Genomic DNA, 20,679 nt, shown 5'->3' with positions numbered 1-20,679 from the left:
TCTATGAGCAAACAGCAGAGAAATGGAGGACTGAGCAATCTCCACAAGTTAAAGGGGAGATAACAAGAATGGGAAAAGTGCGAAGCAAGCATTTGGTCTTCATAGCGTGCCTTTCCTATAATATAATAATATATACATCTTTCCATATAGGGGGCTGCGTTAATGTTGACAAACATCCCACAACTGCAAAAATGTAATCAATATCAATGGGATCTGATCAGCCGGCCTGGGTCACACAGTGCAGCCACATAATGCCCGGGACATTTTCAGACAGTGAACAGGGTTTTTAATTTTCCCTTCAATTCAAAGACATGAACACCTAAACTATTACACATCTGAACAGATACATACTGATGTCTAATTGTAATTAGCATAGCTGATGAGGAGACCTGATCAGGGGTTTTACTTTTCCTGCAATCAGTTTCTGATGTGATTGGAAGAACTATTGTAAACCAGTGCATGTTTTTTCCTCCCAGAATACAAATGGTGACTTTGACATATTTGTGATTGTAAATCAAAATAATAATCAAAGTTAATTGATTCCCCCCCTTGACATGATCACTGGATTAGCTGTTCATTTACTTGGACTGCGCAATACCTCGACACACATCCGTTCAGTACTGCATATTTCGTCCTGCACCGCATGTCTTACTGTAAAAAGTGACTGTAAATGAAAACAGTTTTCTCCCAGAGAGCTTCCACTCACTGAAATCATTTCATTTCTTTAATTTGTCATTGTTCCCTTTCTTATTGGCACATTACAACTGCCACAACACAGCACAGAACTACGAGCTCAGAACACATCATGAGAGAGAGAGCAACAATGACAATAAATCAACCCAGAAACCGTACACATCCGGGAGAACATTTCAGAAATCACACAGCATATATTGTTTCCACTCTTTTTATTGGGGGACGGGAGAAATACAACGGGGAAAAGCAACACATTTTTATTTGTCTGTTTCATTTCCCCCTCTAATATACAATGGGAATCCAGCTAAAGGAGCCCATCCTGGCCCGTTAAGCACCAGCTGTGCCACCCTTGCCTTTCTGCACCTCCTGGATCCACTGTAGATAATTCGAGACCTTGGTGTAGATGCCCACCTTGTCCTTCTGTCCGCAGCCCTCTCCCCAGGACACCAGGCCGATCAGGAACCAGGTGTCCTTGTACTTGGTGACCATGGGCCCTCCGCTGTCTCCGCCACAGGCGTCCTTCTGCTTGCCCAGCTCCCCTGCGCACAGCATGTTCTCGGTGGGGGCATTGCGCATGACTTTGGCACACTGGCTGTGGTCCATCAGGGGGATGGTGATGAAGTTCAGGGCAGAGCTCATCCGGCTGGAGTTGTCTTGCGTCCTGCCCCAGCCGGTCACCGTTGAATTGGTGCCGTTGAGCATCAAGACATTCTCAGCCAGGCCGCGGGAGGGCAGGCAGGCGGGCACGATGTAGCGGGTGAAGGTCACAGGCTCCTCCAGGTGCAGCATGGCAATGTCGTTGTCAGCTGTAACAGGGTTGTAGTTGGGGTGGGAGATGGCCTTGGAGATCGCCACCGTTTTTTCGGAGGGCTCTTTTTTTTTGCGCTCGTAGTCTCCTGCACGGGAAGACAGCAAAAGGGTTTTTGATGTAAATGTCTGCTCTCCCCTCTCCTGCCAATTTCTAAACCTGCTTACCTCCTGAAGTGGGTACAGGCAGACTGTTAGCATGGGAAAAATCCTGTTTGTCCTATTGGCAAATACCTCAGCTTCACAACATGGAGTGGATTGTGTGGAAGTGTTGCATTCAAGAGGTTTTGATTTGGCATTTTAATGGGTGGTGTTGAAGTGTTGCATTTATGAGGCACTCAGTCAGCGTCTATGAGAATCAAAGCCCCACCTCCTCCAGCCTGTTGAACATACCTAGTCTGACGCTGAAAATGGTCACACTCTCCAGGCAGTGAGCAGCAGTAAGAACCCAGCTGGGGTGAATCAGAACTCCCCCGCAGTGGAACGACCCCGCAGCGTTCAACAGCAGCGCCTGAGGACGGAGGACAAAGGGCAAAGGGCACTGACTGCAATGCTTATCTCAAACTGCTCCTCAACAACACGAACGGCCACAATAACACTGCACAGTATTGTACACTGTGTAGAATCACATCAGTCAGTCAGTGGTGGTCAGTCAGATAAGCTAGACTGAGGCTAATTGAATTCAACAATTCAGCAAAACGGGGATTCGTGTCCAGTAATGATTTAGGCACAAGCAAGATTTAATCAGGAGTTTTTGCCACTGATCAACACAGAAAATGTCCATAATGTCAGTGAAAAATATAATCTGCTAGTTCTAAATTAATTACTAATACAAAAAAAAATTAAATCGAATGCATAAGTAATCATCCCTTCAGTCAATATTTGGTAAAGGCACCTTTGGCAGCAATTACAGCCATGAGTCTCTGTGGATAAGTGTCTACCAGCTGTGCACATCTGGACACAGCAATTTGTGCCCATTCGTCTTTGCAAAATTGCTCAAGCGCAATCAAATTGGATGGGAACCTATGGTGAACAGCAATTTTCAACTATTTCCACATATTCTCAATTGGATTGAGGTAGCGCTTAGCATTGAGGCCAAAATGCTCTATTCTCCCACATGCCTTCAGGCAAACTCTAGCCGAGATTTGATGCGAGTTTTTTTCTCTCCCATAAAGGCCACTCTTGTGCAGCACCCGGGCTATTGTTGCAGTCTGCACAGTGTGTCCCGGCTCAGCCGTGGAAGACTAACTCCTTTCGAGTTGCCATAGACCTCTTGGTGGCCTCCCTGACTAGTGCCCTTCTCGCTCGGATACTCAGAGGACGGCCTGATCTAGGCAGATTCACAGCTGTGCCATATTCTCTCCATTTCTTAATAATGGACTTTACTGTGCTCCGGGGGATATTCAGTGCCTTGGAAGTGTTCTTATATCCTACCCGATTGGCGCTTTTGAAGAACCTTATTCCGGATTTGATTTGAATGTTCCTTCATCTTCATGATATAGATTTTGTTAGGAAATGTACTAACCAACTGTGGCACCTCCCAGAGACAGGTGTATTTAACCTGAAATCATGTGACACACCTTAATTGCACAGAGGTCGACTCCATTCAACTAATTACGTGAATAAATATTTTTCACTTTGACATTATGGATATTTTCTGTGTTGATCAGTGGCAAAAACTCCTGATTAAATCCATTCTGATTTCATGTTGTAACAATGAATGAATTAACAATGAATACTTTTGAGAGTCACTGTACTTTATATGCGCACACACAGGGGTTGTGGTTTCATGGAGGGTGTACCTGCCAGGGACTGTGGCCTTTCTTGCCCTTCTCTCCTCCAACTAGCCAGGGCATCAGGCCAGGCTGTTGTGATTTGTCCATGGGCTTTGCATGGTCTACGTAGACCTTCCCACAGGAGTATGGCACTGCACAGGAGCAAGAGATTTAAAAGACAGAGAGAGGATAAACGTTTGAAAAATAAAAAGCCTGTTAAGAAGCAGAGATGAAGAGGAGGTGAAAGCCACTCTCTCCTTGGAGGCCCACCTGAGGATTGGCACGTCCTGGAGTTGTCTTCCAGGGTGTAGTCTGACAGGCAGCTGCATGTCCGTCTCATTCCATCGGCACTGTCCTGGCAGGTGTGCTCACAGCCACCGTTGTCCTCTGAGCAATTAGTGGCAAACACGGCTAAAGACAGCACAGACACACGTTACTATCAACTTTATTGACATTCCCGGTGTCTTACAACTGAGCTGTGTCCATGTGGGATGTTTTTATACAATATACAACTGAAAAAAATATATAATAATGCTTGCTTTGACTTCTTATTGCCTTGGTGGATTAATTCACTAATTACAAATCACTTCAGAGAAAAAACATCATCCCACGGCCAATACAATCTGGGCAATGGAAATGATGCACAGTACCCCAGATATACGAAGTTAAATACGATTGACACATCTCAAAATGTCATTAGCACAGGGCAGGGCAAAAACAGAAAGAACAGGAAAGCGAGATTGAAAAGGTATGACCCAATGCTTACGGAAGTTACAGTGTTTGCCTTCGAAGCCGGGATTGCATTGGCAGAAGTAGGACCGATACTGGTCCACACACGTGCCATTGACACAATTGTTGGGAATGCACTGGTCTCCATCTGGCAAAGCAAGCAGAGCAGGTGTCACTCATTAGCCATTCTGTCACCAGGCAATGGCTCCCAGGGTCACTTGTGTCATCCTAACCATCTCTAACAACTGCTGCAGAGACTGGGTGGATCCGGGTGGTAAGCTCAATAATGTGTGGTCTGATGAATATTAGTGAACAAAATCTTGGAGTGCGTTTTAGAAAGCTCTTCGAACACAAATTTAACTTCCGTCAAATCAGCTTTAGATCACTGGGAAGTACGGACTCCGCCCCTCTCCACCTATTCTGGCTACCCGCTAAAGGTGTAAAGATAAAATCGAATATCGATAATTGTATAGATTTCCATCCTTATTATGATGATCGATAATAAAAGTGGATCCTCGATAATGGGAAAGTTACATTTTGGGGAATTTATAAAGTATACGTTAAGCAATTTTTTTGACGATGAATTTACATGACATTACCAAGATGGTGATTTTAAATATCTGACTTAAGCATTTCAAATTAAAATACAATTATATATTTTTTGCTAGCATAAAATAACAAGCCTTTTAGTGTTAATTGTAACAATATTTATAATACGGGAAGTAAGGAAGTGTTCTCTGATCTGCTCCTCTGATGTTGTTATCAGAGGATCAGGTGTTTGTCTGCCACATGCATTTAAAACAAACCGGTTGAGTGTCCACACTGCCAGGATCAAATGCTACCGATGCATCACAACAGTAAGTAACTTATTGTACATTAACATATATGTTTTGTGTATCTGGGTAAGCATAAATACACATTTTTATACACGTATCCGCTTCGTTTTTTCATGTTCCTCGGATTTCTACTCGTGGGAACTCTGCTGAGTAGTATCTGTACACTAGTACAATCTCAGACCATGTGTTGTTTGTTGATATGCTGATTATACCGATACTTTACTTGGAAGCTGAACATTATGGCATGGTGCGGAAGTGTGGGGGGGTGATGTTCTCGGGGCTGCAGCCTGTCTGATGTCACTAACAGCTGCTATAGAGGCACCGCATTGTAAAACTTACCCAAGTATGTCATCCAGAATTGGAGCTGCAAGAGAGGACGAGCAGAGGATCATTTCAGTAACTTATTGGTTTGGTTATTAGTTCTATATTAGCTCTCCAGCTACAACTGTATATATGTTTTTGGTTCCATCTATGCTGTAGTCCATACTTCTTGTTATACCACTCACATATAATCTGAGAGCTACCTTTCCTACAATAATAATAATAATAATAATAATAATAATAATAATAATAAGACGCCGAAGAATAAACAACAGTTGCAATTGCCAGAGCAGGGATGTCGTGGCCAACAAATGTTTTAAGTTTGTAGCCTTTGGCATGTTCACAGTGCCTAGTCTAGTTTAATGTGATTAACCAGAGTCCTGGAGTCTCCAGCTCAGAGCGCAGAGTGGCTGCGGACTCACCGTGGCATCTTTGTTCTGGAAGACCTCGCGGGCCTCCTCAAAGTCACACTGCTCCTCATAACACTCGCGCTCCAGTGAGCCGGGCTTCAACTCTTCCAGGAAGCTGTTGGCTCGTTTCTCCCGCAGGAACGTGTGGGCCTGGTGGCTACTGTAGAACACTGGGAGACAGAATCTCTCGCTGCATCAAGACGGCTAAGGCAGTGACACCTGATACAGGCCTTGGTGGACATCGTACCTGGAGGCATTTGTGCTCCCGAGCTCTTTACTGAACCTGCCTTTAAGTCAGCAAACGGTTTAAATAATGGGAAGATAAGATCAGCCAGAAACAACAACAGGACTCCCAGTGTGATCAGAAGTCTAAGCTTGGAAAGCACAAGAGCACAATCCACGTGCCTGCCGTGATCACATCGTTTGACACTCAGTTTGAGTTGCTCATCTTCACAATGAGATGCTACTTTTACCAAGGTTGTTCCAGAAAGAAAACAAAAATGTCTAAAAGCAGAGTCCATGAAGCTTCCTTTCAGAAAAGCATCGTCCATATCAATCCCTCATGATCAAGGCTAGAGTTTATATGTCCCACGTTTTCAAAGAGCAAGACCATTTAATCCAGCAATCAAAGCCTACAGTGGGGGAAAAAAGTATTTGATCCCCTGCTAATTTTGTATGTTTGCCCACTGACAAAGAAATGATCAGTCTATAATTTTAATGGTAGGTGTATTTTAACAGTGAGAGACAGAATAACAACAAAAAAATCTAGAAAAATGCATTTCAAAAAAGTTATAAATTGATTTACATGTTAATGAGGGAAATAAGTATTTGATCCCCTATCAATCAGCAAGATTTCTGGCTCCCAGGTGTCTTTTATACAGGTAACGAGCTGAAATTAGGAGCACTCTCTTAAAGGGAATGCTCCTAATCTCGGCTCGTTACCTGTATAAAAGACACCTGTCCACAGAAGCAATCAATCAATCAGATTCCAAACTCTCCACCATGGCCAAGACCAAAGAGCTGTCAAAGGATGTCAGGGACAAGATTGTAGACCTACACAAGGCTGGAATGGGCTACAAGACCATCGCCGAGCAGCTTGGTGAGAAGGTGACAACAGTTGGTGCGATTATTCGCAAATGGAAGAAACACAAAATAACTGTCAGTCTCCCTCAGTCTGGGGCTCCATGCAAGATCTCACCTCGTGGAGTTTCAATGAACATGAGAACGGTGAGGAATCAGCCCAGAACTACACGGGAGGATCTTGTTAATGATCTCAAGGCAGCTGGGACCATAGTCACCAAGAAAACAATTGGTAACACACTACGCCGTGAAGGACTGAAATCCTGCAGCGCCCGCAAGGTCCCCCTGCTCAAGAAAGCACATGTACAGGCCCGTCTGAAGTTTGCCAATGAACATCTGAATGATTCAGAGGAGAACTGGGTGAAAGTGTTGTGGTCAGATGAGACCAAAATCAAGCTCTTTGGCATCAACTCAACTCGCCGTGTTTGGAGGAGGAGGAATGACCCCAAGAACACCATCCCCACCGTCAAACATGGAGGTGGAAACATTATGCTTTGGGGGTGTTTTTCTGCTAAGGGGACAGGACAACTGCACTGCATCAAAGGGACGATGGACGGGGCCATGTACCGTCAAATCTTGGGTGAGAACCTCCTTCCCTCAGCCAGGGCATTGAAAATGGGTCGTGGATGGGTATTCCAGCATGACAATGACCCAAAACACACAGCCAAGGCAACAAAGGAGTGGCTCAAGAAGAAGCACATTAAGGTCCTGGAGTGGCCTAGCCAGTCTCCAGACCTTAATCCCATAGAAAATCTGTGGAGGGAGCTGAAGGTTCGAGTTGCCAAACGTCAGCCTCGAAACCTTAATGACTTGGAGAGGATCTGCAAAGAGGAGTGGGACAAAATCCCTCCTGAGATGTGTGCAAACCTGGTGGCCAACTACAAGAAACGTCTGACCTCTGTGATTGCCAACAAGGGTTTTGCCACCAAGTACTAAGTCGAAGGGGTCAAATACTTATTTCCCTCATTAACATGCAAATCAATTTATAACTTTTTTGAAATGCGTTTTTTTCTGGATTTTTGTTGTTGTTATTCTGTCTGTTAAAATACACCAACCATTAAAATTATAGACTGATCATTTCTTTGTCAGTGGGCAAACATACAAAATCAGCAGGGGATCAAATACTTTTTTCCCTCACTGTATATAAAGCTGAACACTTTTACTAACATTATACGCGTGGCAGAACAATTCAGAAACACCCCATGGACACTTGAAAGGGTCAAGCCGATTACCTCAAGGACCCCAGCAGGGCCGAAGCTCTCCTGTCTGTTCTCAATAATTCACTCTCTCCGACTACCAGTACAGGCACACTCAAGCTACCTACCGGAGTTACTCACTGCACTGGTGATGCACAGAGCCAGCAGGAAGGAGAGAGTGTAGAATGACCTCCCCATGACTCTCTCAGACACCCTGAATTCAGAAGAGGCTAAGCAGAGCAAAAAAAAAAAAGTTCACATAACTTCACGGAGAATTTTTCCTTTAAATATATATATTTAATACTCTGGCAGGAGATTTCACACATTCGTAAGTTCTTCCAATTTTTAAAACTTTTATATAAATTCTTTCAGCATATTCACTGAACAGTCGAGCAAGATAACATGTTCCACCCAGTGTTGAAAGCCTGATTTATTTGTACCTTTATTTGAAAATATCACGATGATATAAACTAAATAGTTGAATTGTGACCATACTGCGCACTCCCCAAGTAACTTAAGCCATTCTATTTATTCATAGCAAAACAATTTCATTCTGCGACATTTCAGAGATGGATTTATTCAGAATTCACACTACAAAACAGTGCCAGACCATTTTGGTGGAGATCTCCACAAACAGGAGAGGAAAGTGTGGTCTACATTTTGCAACTTTCATACATACATGTTTTCCTTTTAGCCCATGGGGAGCATTTTGAAGTTCAATACGAAATAGAAAAAGCTCCCTGTTCAAAGCAACAACAGATATTGAATATATACATATAAACACAAGGATGAATATTAATGTAAAATGATAAAAGTACTTACACCTTAGGAGATAATACAAGGCGATGACTGGAATGGCGAGTGCGCTGTTTAAACTGTGTTAATAACTAACTAAATATTTACTCGGGGTCCTGTGCTAAAGGCCATCGATTTCTGCAGTAAACATGACAACCCCCACAACTCAATGTCTCTCTCTCAAACACACACACACACACACAAATAGACAAACACAGCACGAGTACATCACTAAAGAAGCACATACAAGGACAGAGGATTGTACTGGTCATCTTTCCACAGCTAGACGGACCAGGCTCGGCCCAGTTCAATTTTGCATTGGTTTTGTTTGTTCCTTTTTGTAGAGTTGGGGCAAATGGAAAATGGTGCAAATTTTCTGTATCTGCTGTGTTTTCTGTGCTCAGTCACACATGTAGAAAACACAGCAGAAAATATTTTGTATAACTTACTTGTGTCTTGTAAGCGAAGCTATTCAAAAACACAAACTCATGTTTAGTGTTTTTTAAGGATCGGTGTATTGGTTTCGAAGGGCAAATTGCTCTAAGTATGAATCACTTGTTTTATCCTCAAATCAGCCCTGGATGTTTTTATTCCCACTTTGCATCCCATATGCGCCCATTTTCTGCTGGTTGATGTAGAAACAAAGTGACATATTAAATACACATTGTGATTTGTGGAAGAACATAACTGACTTGGGATTGTAAACCCTGATCTGTCTTATGGGATCCAAATGGGAGGGAGTCTTATGCTTATTCACACTTGTGAGCCCCTTTTCTCGGGGGTGGGTAGAATGTGTGAGAACTCCCTTCGTTATGAGCTTCCTTGCAGGCGCTGGTGGGAGGAAATACAAATTGAAGGGAAGAGAAAAGGGGGGAAAAACAACCCAGACACAAATTGCTGTAAATGAAAACAGATTTTAATGGAAGATTGGTGCTTCCTGTACAAGAACAATGTATTTACATCCCTCGGGTGGGACTATGTACACAGACATAAGAGACGACAGAATCTGAACAGACCGTACAATTCTCTATAAATTAAAAGCAATAAATACTTCAGAGGTGTGCTGGCAATGGGGTGGTGAGGTGGCGCGACACTGGAGCCCAAGCTGAGTATCATCACACAGCTAGGCAACCGGTGGCGATGCAGTGCGACTGCGGCCTCTGAGGATGGCACTGTGGAGTTAAATAACCCAGGAACAGTGTACCGAGGAACTGTGCAGGATAAAGATAACGACGACCAAAGCCCATAGCAAGACGAACATCAAAAGAAAGATTTCAACACAGAGGACTTTGACGGCATCGCTAGGCCACATTTCTGGTCAACATTCACAACCCTACATTCCTGCAATTCATGAAGGTCTCTTGAGGTGTACTTGTGTGCCAACCTGACTTGCTAATTACTCCATCTCTTCGTCGTCATTTTTTTAACCCCGATTTGTCTTCACTAATAATTACAAAAGGCTCGATCCACTGCTGGGACCGGTGAAACTGTGCAGAAACAGGGTGCACAGAAGAGAAGGAGACGATCTCACCCAGTCCAGCACATAGTATACGAAGCATTAAATGGTGAAACAGTGATGCTCGTCGGGCAGGTAAAATCTTTGTCAGCAATAGTCCTGACATGTCATTAGAAAGGCAAACACAGCTTATAGGATATCATTCACAACTCTCGTTTTCCATGGCTAGCTTGTCCAAGAATCAAGTACCGTACAAATACTACCGAGGTGTTCGGTTTACACATTCAGTGCTGTAAATTCAGCAGAATGCTGTCCTATTTCCTCGAAAAAGATACCCCTTTCAAACTTTAATTTGATATGTAGTCTGTATGTAAAGGTAAAATATATATTTTTTTAAAAAGGTGTATTTCAAATGTAACTCCTCAAGATTGTTTCTTTTACGAGTCTACAAAGATTCATAATTGAGGGGCAGAAAAAACTAACAGGCCTCCTCAAGATGTTTGTTTTAATTTTTTAGATTTTCCTCTCATAGGCAATGCTGGTTATGCCATCAGATTTCACATTTATTGAACCCCAGCCTTTCCCAACAGATTGTCAACGCTTCTGTACAGAACTCCCTAGAACCGGGTGCCTATTCAAACGATACGAATGCTGATTTGGTCTAGGGAAAGGATGCACAAAAGAGGAAGAGGTCCCAATTTTGCATATATAAGTGACACCTATGGCATGTCGGTTCCCAGGAAAACCCAGGGAAATAGTCTAATCACGCAGGCGCCGTCCTGCTAGCCCTCCCCTTTCCTCAGCGTTTCAATGTGCGGATGTGAAAAAGCAGGAGGTAACGGCGTGGGTACGGGGAGCTCTGGGAAGTCTGTGTCCGTGTCTTCAACCCCCGCATTTAAACTTATTTTAGAAAAAGACACAAACAAAAGAGGCTGGGTTCCCACAACCAGGGCTGACAGCCCACTCGGTCTTACTCTGGGAAACTGCTGGTGATACTGGGGAATAGGATAAATATACAATTGTAGTCAAAGACACGCACTCCCCTTTGCTTGCACCAGTGTCAGTCAGATCCATTCATTCAGTTTCATACTTATTATTTGCCAAGTCAGTTTTATTTTTACTTATTCTTTATTGGCAGTGTCTTTTCACAGTTTGTTGACCACTGATGAAACACACGTATGAACATGGCCTATGTCTATTTTAATAAACTATATTGAATCAAATGGATCGCCGCATAAGTATATCAGATTAAAGGTTTGAATACTTTCCGCTATGACTGCACTGGTTACATTAACATAATGCATTTTTTAGCTCAATAGCAGGGATTTCAAATGAATGCAGGAGATCAATGTGTGCCACCGTTTCACAATGGCTGTGTTTTTACAAACCCCTTCGATGATGAGAAAATGGCAGGCTAGCTTTTGGACAATTCAGTTAAGGCTGTTTATACTATTGGGCGGTTTAGCTTTCCTTAAAAAGCAACAACCTCAAAACAATCAAACAAAAAAGTATCATAAAAACATGAGAACAACTTAACAGAAGAGAGAGGAAAATGGGCTGCGATTCTGTTTTGGGGTGCCAAGCCCTGCAATATAGAAAACACAAGACAAATAAGCCCCTGAATATCTTAAGTCTCAAAGTGTTGCCCTCAAACAGCTGATGAGGTTCATTCAACTGACGGGGATGAAACTGTCTCAAGCAGCGTTTCAGTGACACCTACCGGGGGGCAGTCGAAAATCAAACAATCAAATCAATAAAATGAAAATCCTTGATTTGTTTCAGTCCTACAGTTTTCAGTTATTTAAACATTGTTCAGATCTTTCTTTTGATTTCTGTAAATAAAAGTCTATACTAATTTCACTTGGTGCACAATAATACACCCTGGAAGGGTACATTCACAGTGGCGAGGGACAGTCTTGATTTTGCCCTCTTGATACAGACCGTCTGCCTTCGTGGCAGAGACGTCACAGGCACAGTTGCAGAAACATGGCATTCTGTAAACTGTTTACAGCTGTGATAGTGTGTCAACACAGGTGGATGGACATTACTCAACAGGGTAAACTTCCCTGACCTGGTGACACCGTCTAACAGGTGACTGTACATGCTGATGAAGGGAAATACATTTGGAATACATCATGAATACAGCCTTCATAAGCACCAGTATGAACTCCATAAGAAATAATGTATCATGTATAATTGTAATGGAAATTTGGCCCCTTATTATAAAAGTGTCTGCTTGATTTTTTGCATCACCTACTGTAGGTGCGATACCACTCCCGGAGTGCAGGGGGCGCCCACCCCCTATCTCCTTGCCAGCCTGTGTAATTACAGTGAGGTTGGCTCATTGGTGCAGTAAACCTATGGCTTGAGCGGCTAATGTAGAGGTTCTGAGCTAGTTACACATCTATATTCCTGCCCTCTGGTCACTCGTCAGAGGATTTGAGATTCAACCCAATTCTTATGAAATAGTACATAATACATAACGTTTTTTGTAAATAATGACAATACTTTTCATTCCATTTCTGGACTATTCAAACAATTAGAAGACAACACAAAGACACCTGTACTTCCATTACTCCCACGTGTAGATCAATTGAATTCACAGCACACACAGTTCCATGGGTAGCACATTTGCTTGTTCCCAGCAAAGTCATCTTGGTCAAAGTGTGGGAAATGTATTGGACCAGACAATCAGAACATACTTAGCGTTCTTTAGGAATTCGGCTTTCCCCAAGTCTTCACATTCCTTCCCAAACACGCAAAAACACAGAAGGAGCACTTAGTTTTTAAGAAAGCATTGGAATTAGACTCATCTGCTTGATATTCAAGAGAAAATCTGATTGGAGTTACGAGGAAAAAGATTGAAAGGTAATGCTGGCTTTTTGTGAGACGAAAGTGAGATATTTTCCAAGTGGCTGTGGCAGTGCTATCTGCCCTGGTGACCTGAAGATGTGTGCAGCAGTAATACACAGACAGACCAGTGACTGATCAGCTTGATTAAAAACAGACAGCGGGCCGGGGCAGCAGCCACCACAATGAGGCATTGCAATTAGTGCAAAATGGGACACTATCAGTCAGGAAAAAGGCCCCTTCTGATCGTAAGTGCATGTAATGCAGGCATGGCTGAGGACACCAATACAAAGTAGCGGCCTCATTAAGCCCTCTGCAGACTCAACAATAGTGTTGTGTGAATTATACAATGCACTCTGAAAAAAAATACCAGAGAAACGTGTAGTAAGACTGGCCCGTTCCTGGAGCAGAATGCCAACAAAGTTCCACTCCAGATCTCAATGCAAATGCAGGTGAAATTCTTCATTAAGGTCAAAGGTGGTCACATTTCACACAAAAATAAAGCCAAGTTGTTAATATTAATCCTTAAAAATATAAACTAAATTATATACCTAAATTATTATTATTTTACATTCTGCTTTAAGGGAATTCTTCATATTACAGTGGATACCCACAGTAGAGATTGTTTTTTGCACTTCATTGGTAAGACCATTTTTTGGGGACAGTCATAAAAATTGACTGGATATCACCAAGACAGGCAAACAACCCCTCCCTTCCTCTTCCCAACCTCTCAACGGGATGTGCATCTAATAAACAAAGCGCATGTGATTTCCCCATTTTTTTCAATTGCAGTTTAACACAAGCGCTGGTGTATCAGTTCAGATATGACACATTGGATTCAGTGACACGCTGAGTCTTTGACAGGCTTCCAGAGATAACCTGGTTACAGTTTTAACCTTTGGCACAATGGAGGAAACAAACAAGAAAACAAGCCTGCGTTCTTCGCTTGTTCTGTACATCGAAATACCGGTATACATACTGTTCAATGGAAACGGTAAAAGAGAGCAGATCACAGTGATAATTTTGTAGACTCCAAAAACCAAAACAAACAGACCAAAGCACTTTTCAAGATATGATCGAGACACTGATAACACTGGGACACACTTGCTGCCAAAGCTGACAGGTTTGGTGGCTTTAGATCCGTTTGGACTTAACCGTGGCTCAGTGAGTGTATGGAAAGAAAGAAACGCCTGAAGAAACACAAAGGCCAGCTGTGCTCCGGTTGGCAGTGCTGGTGTCCTGGGATTTGCATGTGCTGTGTGACATTATGGCAGGCATCTGGTGTCCCAGACCAGAGTGATGGGCTCTGACTGGCAAAGTGCTGGCTGGGAACATTCTGCGCCTGGGTGTGGCTTTCAAAAAGGCGGGCTGAGGTTAGGCCCGACCGACAGACTGACACAAGGTAATGGCGGCACAGTCTCGACTGAGTTGGCCTGAGCCGGAGCGGTGCCCAGTCAAGGCTGTTCCTGTTGTTTTCTGTTGCAGTCTATCAGTGAGATCCCCCTGCGCCAGCTCTAGTTAACACTCTGAAAAAGCAAGCTGTATTAGTTTTTGGAGGGAGAACAAAAATTGATATCAAATTTATTTTGATAATTTCCTTAAACATTTGTATCCTCCTGTAAATTCCCCTTGGAGCGAAGGCAGTTTGATTGATTGTAAGTTTGACTGGGCTGATCATCAAAAGTTATCCAATAAAATTTTAAAAAAGCCAATTCCGTCAGGCCTGTCTTCAAGTCAATCGATTTTTATAATACTTCCTAGGCAGCTAAGAGAAAAGCCGTTTCCTTTCCTGGTCAAGGCCTTCATGAGGTTTAGGAATAACATCCCGTGCCTGGAATACAAGACCAAAATCAACAGCTGCTGCTCTGAGCTGGACTTGCACTGGTGCAGTGCATTATGGGTAAACGGAATTGGCAGTGGAGTCAGACCAGCTAAGGCACACTGAGCTGCTGCTTGGTCCACTGATCTGGGGGAGAGGCTTGAAAGGAGAAAGCCCTGTTTTGAGAGGGGCGAGGGGTGGGGGGGACAGTGCTGTGACGTGATTGGTCCCCTTCAGGAAATGGTCTCGTATCACAGACTGACTGGCCGAAGAGCGGAATGGCCGTCCCACTCCAGGATGGGTTTGAGATGCATGGATATGAGCTTAGCAGCTGGTTGCTAAAGGCACTCTGCGAATAGCTCCGTCCTCACAGAGAGCTCGGTGTTCCTCGCCGCCTGCTGCCGCCTATGGCCTCTGGCAGACGCAGGCCGAGAAAAGAAAGACTACACCTCGCTGGTGGGAGTGCTCCGACTCAGCTCCCTGATCCCGTGTAAAATCCTCTTCATGTGACCCACTTTCGTCACTCCGAGGTCCTGAGGGCAGGAAGAGAAAAAAAATCAAGTGAACAAGTCAATAAAACGTTCACGCAAACCTCCCAGGCATCCAGACTGCAGATGCAGGTTTTTTAATGTATTATTTTCTTAGCCTAATATTTACTAATCTGGCACCATCTGCCCAGGATGCCACAAAACAGGACAGAATTTTAACTTTGCACGGACACTGACCGCAATAAATGTTAAGAAATAAAGGGTAAACAATACTGATTAAGTTATTTTCCCAGATGGCATGACATAATTGTTTTATGAAAATGAAAAAATAAGAAGGTATATATATATATATATATATATACATACATACACACACACACACACATACACACACACAGTGTTTATATTCATATAAGCAGTTATTTTGGCAATATGTATTTTGTGCCACCACTGCTCTGGAGATACTGTTGTAGGATCAACACTAACCAAACTGATCATGAAAGCAAATGTGCTCCCGTCTCATTTCAGTGGTAAGTAGTGGAAATCGTGAGTAGTAATGGTAATGCAGTACAAATATTACAGAGCTGTGGGAAAGGGACATGCAGTTATACACAAGACCGTTCTATATACAAACCTGGACCTGCAATCTACTACATAAACAAAACCAAACAAAAAAGTTGTGGATGGCCGTCTCCGCTGGTTACCAAAGAGAAAGGGTCGCTCGAGCCGCACAAAAGCCCAGCGAGTCACGCTGTGTGGCCAGGATGTTACGCTAACGGAAAAGGGGGCGGGGGAGAGCGTGGGAACTGGTCCAGAAGTGACCTGGGCTTCGGAGGGCTGGACGACACACTGACGACAAGAGCCTGTCAGGGAAGGGAAGGTTAAATCCCTGACGCGAGGAAGGAAGTGATTTAAATCAAGCAGCAGGGTTTGTCAACATCAGTCTCCTCGTTTAGAGTCTCCAAGAAGACTTGGTGTGCAAATCTAGCCCCTGGCTCCTCTATAGACTCCCTGTCCCCTCACAGGACCAGATCTGCCCCACCATCTTAATATTCTTTGCTCAGCTCATAAAACAGGAGTAGATTTCTCCCTTCTACTTGCTCGGTTTGCCTTGCTAGTTTTTGGCGTGCCTCCTCATGCCTTACTCCACACGGCGTGGCAAGACCCTCACAGCAGCCTGATGTGACAAACCCGGGGGGTACACCGCAAGCACAGGCCCAGCGCAAGACAGGGACGAGGAAGAGTGGGCTCAGAGGCGAGAGGTCAGCGGTGATACCTTGAGGTCGCGCCTCTCCAGGTGCAGTAGCTCAGCGCCGCGGACGTCGTGGCCGATGAAGATCTCCTTGTACTCGCAGAGGCTGAGCAGCTCGAGCCAGGCCGCCACCTCCTCCGTGCCCCACTGGTGCACTGTTAGAAAGGAAGCCCCTTGAGTCCCCGCACACCACACAGACAGAGACAGACAGAGAGCACCCACAACCCCACCACATTCGGAACAGACCCCCACCACCACCGCTGACCCAGCAAATCTGGAGAGCAGTGTCAAAAGAACATTGTTTTTCCTAGCAGTCGGGTTGTTATTCGGTCTTATCCCCCCCTCCAAACAATAAACAGGTCTCTTCCATTTATTTACTTTCTCTAACCCTTCATCGGAGTCATTTTCAATTCACAAGGCTATTGTGAATTCAGAACAGGGCAAGGCCAACACCACACCTTCTACAGGGCAGTGAGCTCAAAACCAGCACGAGTTTGTCCCATATTTGTTTGAAGTTACAATCCTTAAATGTGGCAGGCTTGTGGAGCAATCTGTAATCATCAACCAATTGAATATATCATCAGAACAGAGATAGTGTAGGCTACTCTGTGTGACTCTGAAGACCCCCGTTAAAAATTGACTCAAAATGCTAGTCTATAAGAGAAATTCGATTCTAGACATTGATAAAAGTGAGGCATCTTTAGATCAGGGGCTATCAGCACTGATCCTGGGGACCAACTGTCCTGCTTTTTGTTTTATTTCCAGTTCAGTTCTCAGTTATTAAGGATTCAAGTAAGTAACAGAGAGCTCAGTTGGAATAAAAACCAGCAGGACAATCGGGCTGGAGAACCACTGCTTTTGAGCTTAGCTAAGACTATACAGGTAGTGTGTTAGGCAAAGGTAAGAAATGGCTGTTGACATGCAAAATAAATAAAACTATTGGGGAACCTGAAACAATAGGATTTTTTCCACCTTTTCCTATCTGAAGAAAAGCTAGCACTGGTGGTAGAGTCATTCGGTCACACAGAGAAGAGGAGGAAGAATCAGATTCCAAAACCAGATCTGAGAGGACCCCCGATTCCCAAGACTGATTGTACTTCCCCCAACAAACCCAGCTCTGGAGAAACATCAGCAGACTGCACTGTGAAGAAGACCAAAGGGCCAAGAGCAAATGGCGTGGGACCAGACAGACCAGTCACCACTCGGCGAATACGATTACATCCCAATACAGGTTCATACAGTCACGCAGTCACAATACACCTAGATAGAGAGGTGGTCTCATACTCCGTGACAAAGATCGGAACCAAACTTTCTCAGCAACATGTGACCTAAAAATTAGCTAAATATGAACGTGATCCATCAATGCACTGTTGAACGAGGACTTTGTCTGCAGTACGTTTTTTAGTGTTGCTGCGATGTTTTTGATGCATACCCGGTAGCCCCAAGCTGGTGCTGGCCTCTTTATTCTTGTTGTTTTTGTCCTTCTTAAATTTAGGCACCAGGCGAAACTTGGCACTGCGGCTCCTCTTGGAAAACTCCATCATGTGAGCCTGGAAAGGCAGGAAGGAGAGAACAGGGGAAAAGTTTGGCACCCATCATAAAGGGATGAGATTAACACCCTCACCCTGCACGGTTTGTGTCATAAAGGAATATCAAAAATTACGAGACACAAAGTGTAACACAAGACACTCCAATCTGACCAGTTTTAAGAAGGCCTAATTATATAGCAGTTACTAATAAAGCTCGGACACTTACCACAATGTTTAAAAAATACAGTAACTATACTTGTATTTACCTCCCTTTTTCAATAAAATAAAATACATCTCTGTAGTAAACCATCATATATTTAAGACCTATGATGACATAGCCCTGAAGGGTACCTCATCGTCCGAGGGCTCAATGATCTGACACAGCCAGGGGATGTCGGCCAGCTTGCGGAGCTGCTGCCCCACACTGCCCAGGGCACTGGTCAGCTGCTCCTTCTGAGGGGGGTCGAGCTGCTGGAGAAACGCACACGGGCAGCATTCACATCGGAGCGTCGCAGAGGAGAGAGTCACACTCGTCCACATTTGAGAAGTCTCGGGTCGAAGGCTCTCTCGATTATCCAGTTAAGACCAATACAGTTTGTATAATCCATGGCTTACCATGCACATCTTTCCTGCCAGCAGGAGCTCGGTCTCATTGTGCAGCGCTTTGACGTTGCTCACCATCTCCGCCACCACACTGCAGTTCAGGCCCTGGAAGGAGTCGGGGAAACACGGAAGATGTAATGCCCAAAACTCTTATTGGCTCCTTAATTTTTGTGAATATAAACTGATAAATGACTTGTTCTAGAGGAAAGTTGATTGATTTTATCATTTGCACCTCCCTTTTCTAGAATTTGAGTTGGTTTGGCAAACAGCTCCTGGGCACGGTTGAGCACGGGGACACCTACCTCCGTGTTCTTGGACTTGGCGTAGACGACGTCCATGGACTTGGAGCTGGCATTAACGGCGTGCGCGAGTTCCTGCTCCATGTTCTGGTGAGACTGCGCAATCTCCCGGATACTGAGGACACGGGAGAGAGCACAGAGAGGGCTCAGACCTGTAATAACTTAGGACCACTAATGACAGTCCTCCCCCTCTCTGTCTCTCTCTGAGGAGGTTATGTCCAGGGCAGTCCCCTCACCTGTGAATGAGGGCTCCTGCCGCCTGTCCGAACAGATTGATCTGAGACGCCTCCTCCTCCGACACAATCTCTGGCTGCAGTGCATTCTGGGCTGAGGGCCGGGCAAACTCGCACTTCTGCTTGTCCTCCCAGGACTTCAGCGTGTTCTCAAAGGCCTGCGGGAGAAGGACAGAGGACACGCTCAGCCTCTCGGACAGGAGGAGGCGGCGGCGACGGCAGGGGTTCTGCGGGGTTCGGTGATGGTACCCACCCGGTCCCTGGTGAGGGTCTGCGTGCGGTTCTTGTGGATGATGCGGATGTACCCGGGCGGCTGCACCCAAGCTTCCCCGTCCACCTGGACTGGCACCCCCTCGTCACCCAGGATAGTGATCTTCACCGTGCGGCACTGGACATGGCATCCAAAAAGAGATGGAGAGACAAGGAGGGAGGGAGAGAGGAAGACAGCATCAGCTCTCAGGCATCCAGTAGAGAATAAATCATTCCCGTGACTCTCTGGATCGCAAAAATCAAAACACCTGCACAAATACAGATTTAGTCTGAACTACGCAACTATCCCAGCGATGGCCCGCGCCACTCAGAGACGCCCCTCACCTGCGCAATGCGATGGTGCTGCAGGTTGATGACGCGGGACACGGCCATCTGCATGCTGCCGAACACCGCCACCACCTCCAGGATCTTGTCATCAAAGGAGGGGGCTGTGAAGGTCTGCCGGAAGAAAGAAATAGAAAGATTTATGGTCAACTGAAAGTATTTAGGAGGAATTACAAAATACTTGAAGATGGAAAAAACAACAACAATAAGAGTAAAACTCAAAGTGAGAGCGTCCTCACATCGTCCTCCTTGGTGCCACCCCAGAAGTTGGTGCCCCCGGCGTAGCTGGGTATGTTGAGCACGGCGATGCCCTGTAGACTGGGCAGAGGGATGGGCCGTCCGTCACACTGAGGACAAACACAGGCAAACGTCACACAGTCACTTCCTGGCCTCAATACAGTTGACCAGCAAAACTAGATTAATTTTTAAACTGCCTTTCTATCCAAGCCTTACGAGCAAAGAACTCAAACAGGAAACCGATATCTTACACAGAAGGGATCATAATTGGGATCGGTTTGGGTTTTAAACAATAATTATTTTAATCCAATACTCTTATGCACTCTTAACATGCATTTAGCTACTCCCTGACTTGGTACTCTCTACTATAGCTTGTATTTGATCGGTACCAATATACTCATTCTTGCACTTTTAATTTCCTTGCACTGCGATCTCTGGGAACAGGCTCGTACCTCGAGCAACACTTTCTGTTCCAGGTTCTTGTACGTCCTGTGCAGCAGCTCCTTGGTCCCCAGCACCCCGTACCACATCATGTTCTTGGTGCGGCTCCTGCAGACCAAACCCAAGCATGAGTTAAGACACCCCTCCTTCCCTCTGGGCGTCCACCTGGATCTGCCCAACTCACAGTGACTGCATCACAGAGACAGACACTAATGCAGGACACCCACAACGATCTG

At 44.7% G+C, this 20,679-nt stretch overlaps 2 protein-coding genes across 5 annotated transcripts in view; both read right to left on the bottom strand.

Annotated features, from left to right (window-relative positions):
- Window positions 1-888: 888 nt before the first annotated feature.
- Window positions 889-8,766, bottom strand: proca (protein C (inactivator of coagulation factors Va and VIIIa), a). Its single transcript, XM_066709727.1, has 9 exons — window positions 8,670-8,766; window positions 7,976-8,077; window positions 5,584-5,741; window positions 5,180-5,204; window positions 4,042-4,152; window positions 3,546-3,686; window positions 3,303-3,427; window positions 1,894-2,011; window positions 889-1,589 (listed from the first exon to the last, which is right to left on the bottom strand). Exons 2-9 carry the CDS (start codon window positions 8,043-8,045, stop codon window positions 1,021-1,023), a joined length of 1,317 nt encoding a protein of 438 aa, XP_066565824.1. The 5' UTR covers window positions 8,046-8,077; window positions 8,670-8,766; the 3' UTR covers window positions 889-1,020.
- A 770-nt stretch (window positions 8,767-9,536) lies between these two features.
- Window positions 9,537-20,679, bottom strand: part of dgkd (diacylglycerol kinase delta) — a 38,211-nt gene continuing 27,068 nt past the window's right edge. For 2 of the 4 annotated variants that reach the window (XM_066709707.1, XM_066709710.1), the window contains 11 exons: window positions 20,455-20,551; window positions 20,005-20,112; window positions 19,766-19,879; window positions 19,425-19,559; window positions 19,175-19,329; window positions 18,942-19,053; window positions 18,652-18,744; window positions 18,388-18,507; window positions 17,940-18,057; window positions 16,532-16,662; window positions 9,537-15,300 (listed from right to left, as the gene is read on the bottom strand). In XM_066709707.1, the coding sequence (XP_066565804.1) occupies window positions 15,211-15,300; window positions 16,532-16,662; window positions 17,940-18,057; window positions 18,388-18,507; window positions 18,652-18,744; window positions 18,942-19,053; window positions 19,175-19,329; window positions 19,425-19,559; window positions 19,766-19,879; window positions 20,005-20,112; window positions 20,455-20,551 (1,273 nt within the window). In that variant the 3' untranslated portion in view covers window positions 9,537-15,210. The remainder of the gene's footprint in view (window positions 15,301-16,531; window positions 16,663-17,939; window positions 18,058-18,387; window positions 18,508-18,651; window positions 18,745-18,941; window positions 19,054-19,174; window positions 19,330-19,424; window positions 19,560-19,765; window positions 19,880-20,004; window positions 20,113-20,454; window positions 20,552-20,679) is intronic. The other 2 variants (XM_066709708.1, XM_066709709.1) reach the window with 2 other exon arrangements.

This window comes from Amia ocellicauda, chromosome 7 (genome assembly GCF_036373705.1).
Source record: "Amia ocellicauda isolate fAmiCal2 chromosome 7, fAmiCal2.hap1, whole genome shotgun sequence".
Taxonomy (NCBI): domain Eukaryota; kingdom Metazoa; phylum Chordata; class Actinopteri; order Amiiformes; family Amiidae; genus Amia; species Amia ocellicauda.
Note: the sequence above shows the minus strand (reverse complement) of the source record. Positions and strands in the feature narration are given on the sequence as shown.

Coding starts and splice junctions, on each gene's coding strand:
- proca (XM_066709727.1), bottom strand. CDS start 8,045: ATGGGGAGGTCATTCTACACTCTCTCCTTCCTGCTGGCTCTGTGCATC. Junction 3,687..4,041: donor AGGCAAACACTGTAACTTCC/GTAAGCATTGGG, acceptor TGCTGTCTTTAG/CCGTGTTTGCCACTAATTGC. Junction 3,428..3,545: donor CAGGACGTGCCAATCCTCAG/GTGGGCCTCCAA, acceptor GCTCCTGTGCAG/TGCCATACTCCTGTGGGAAG.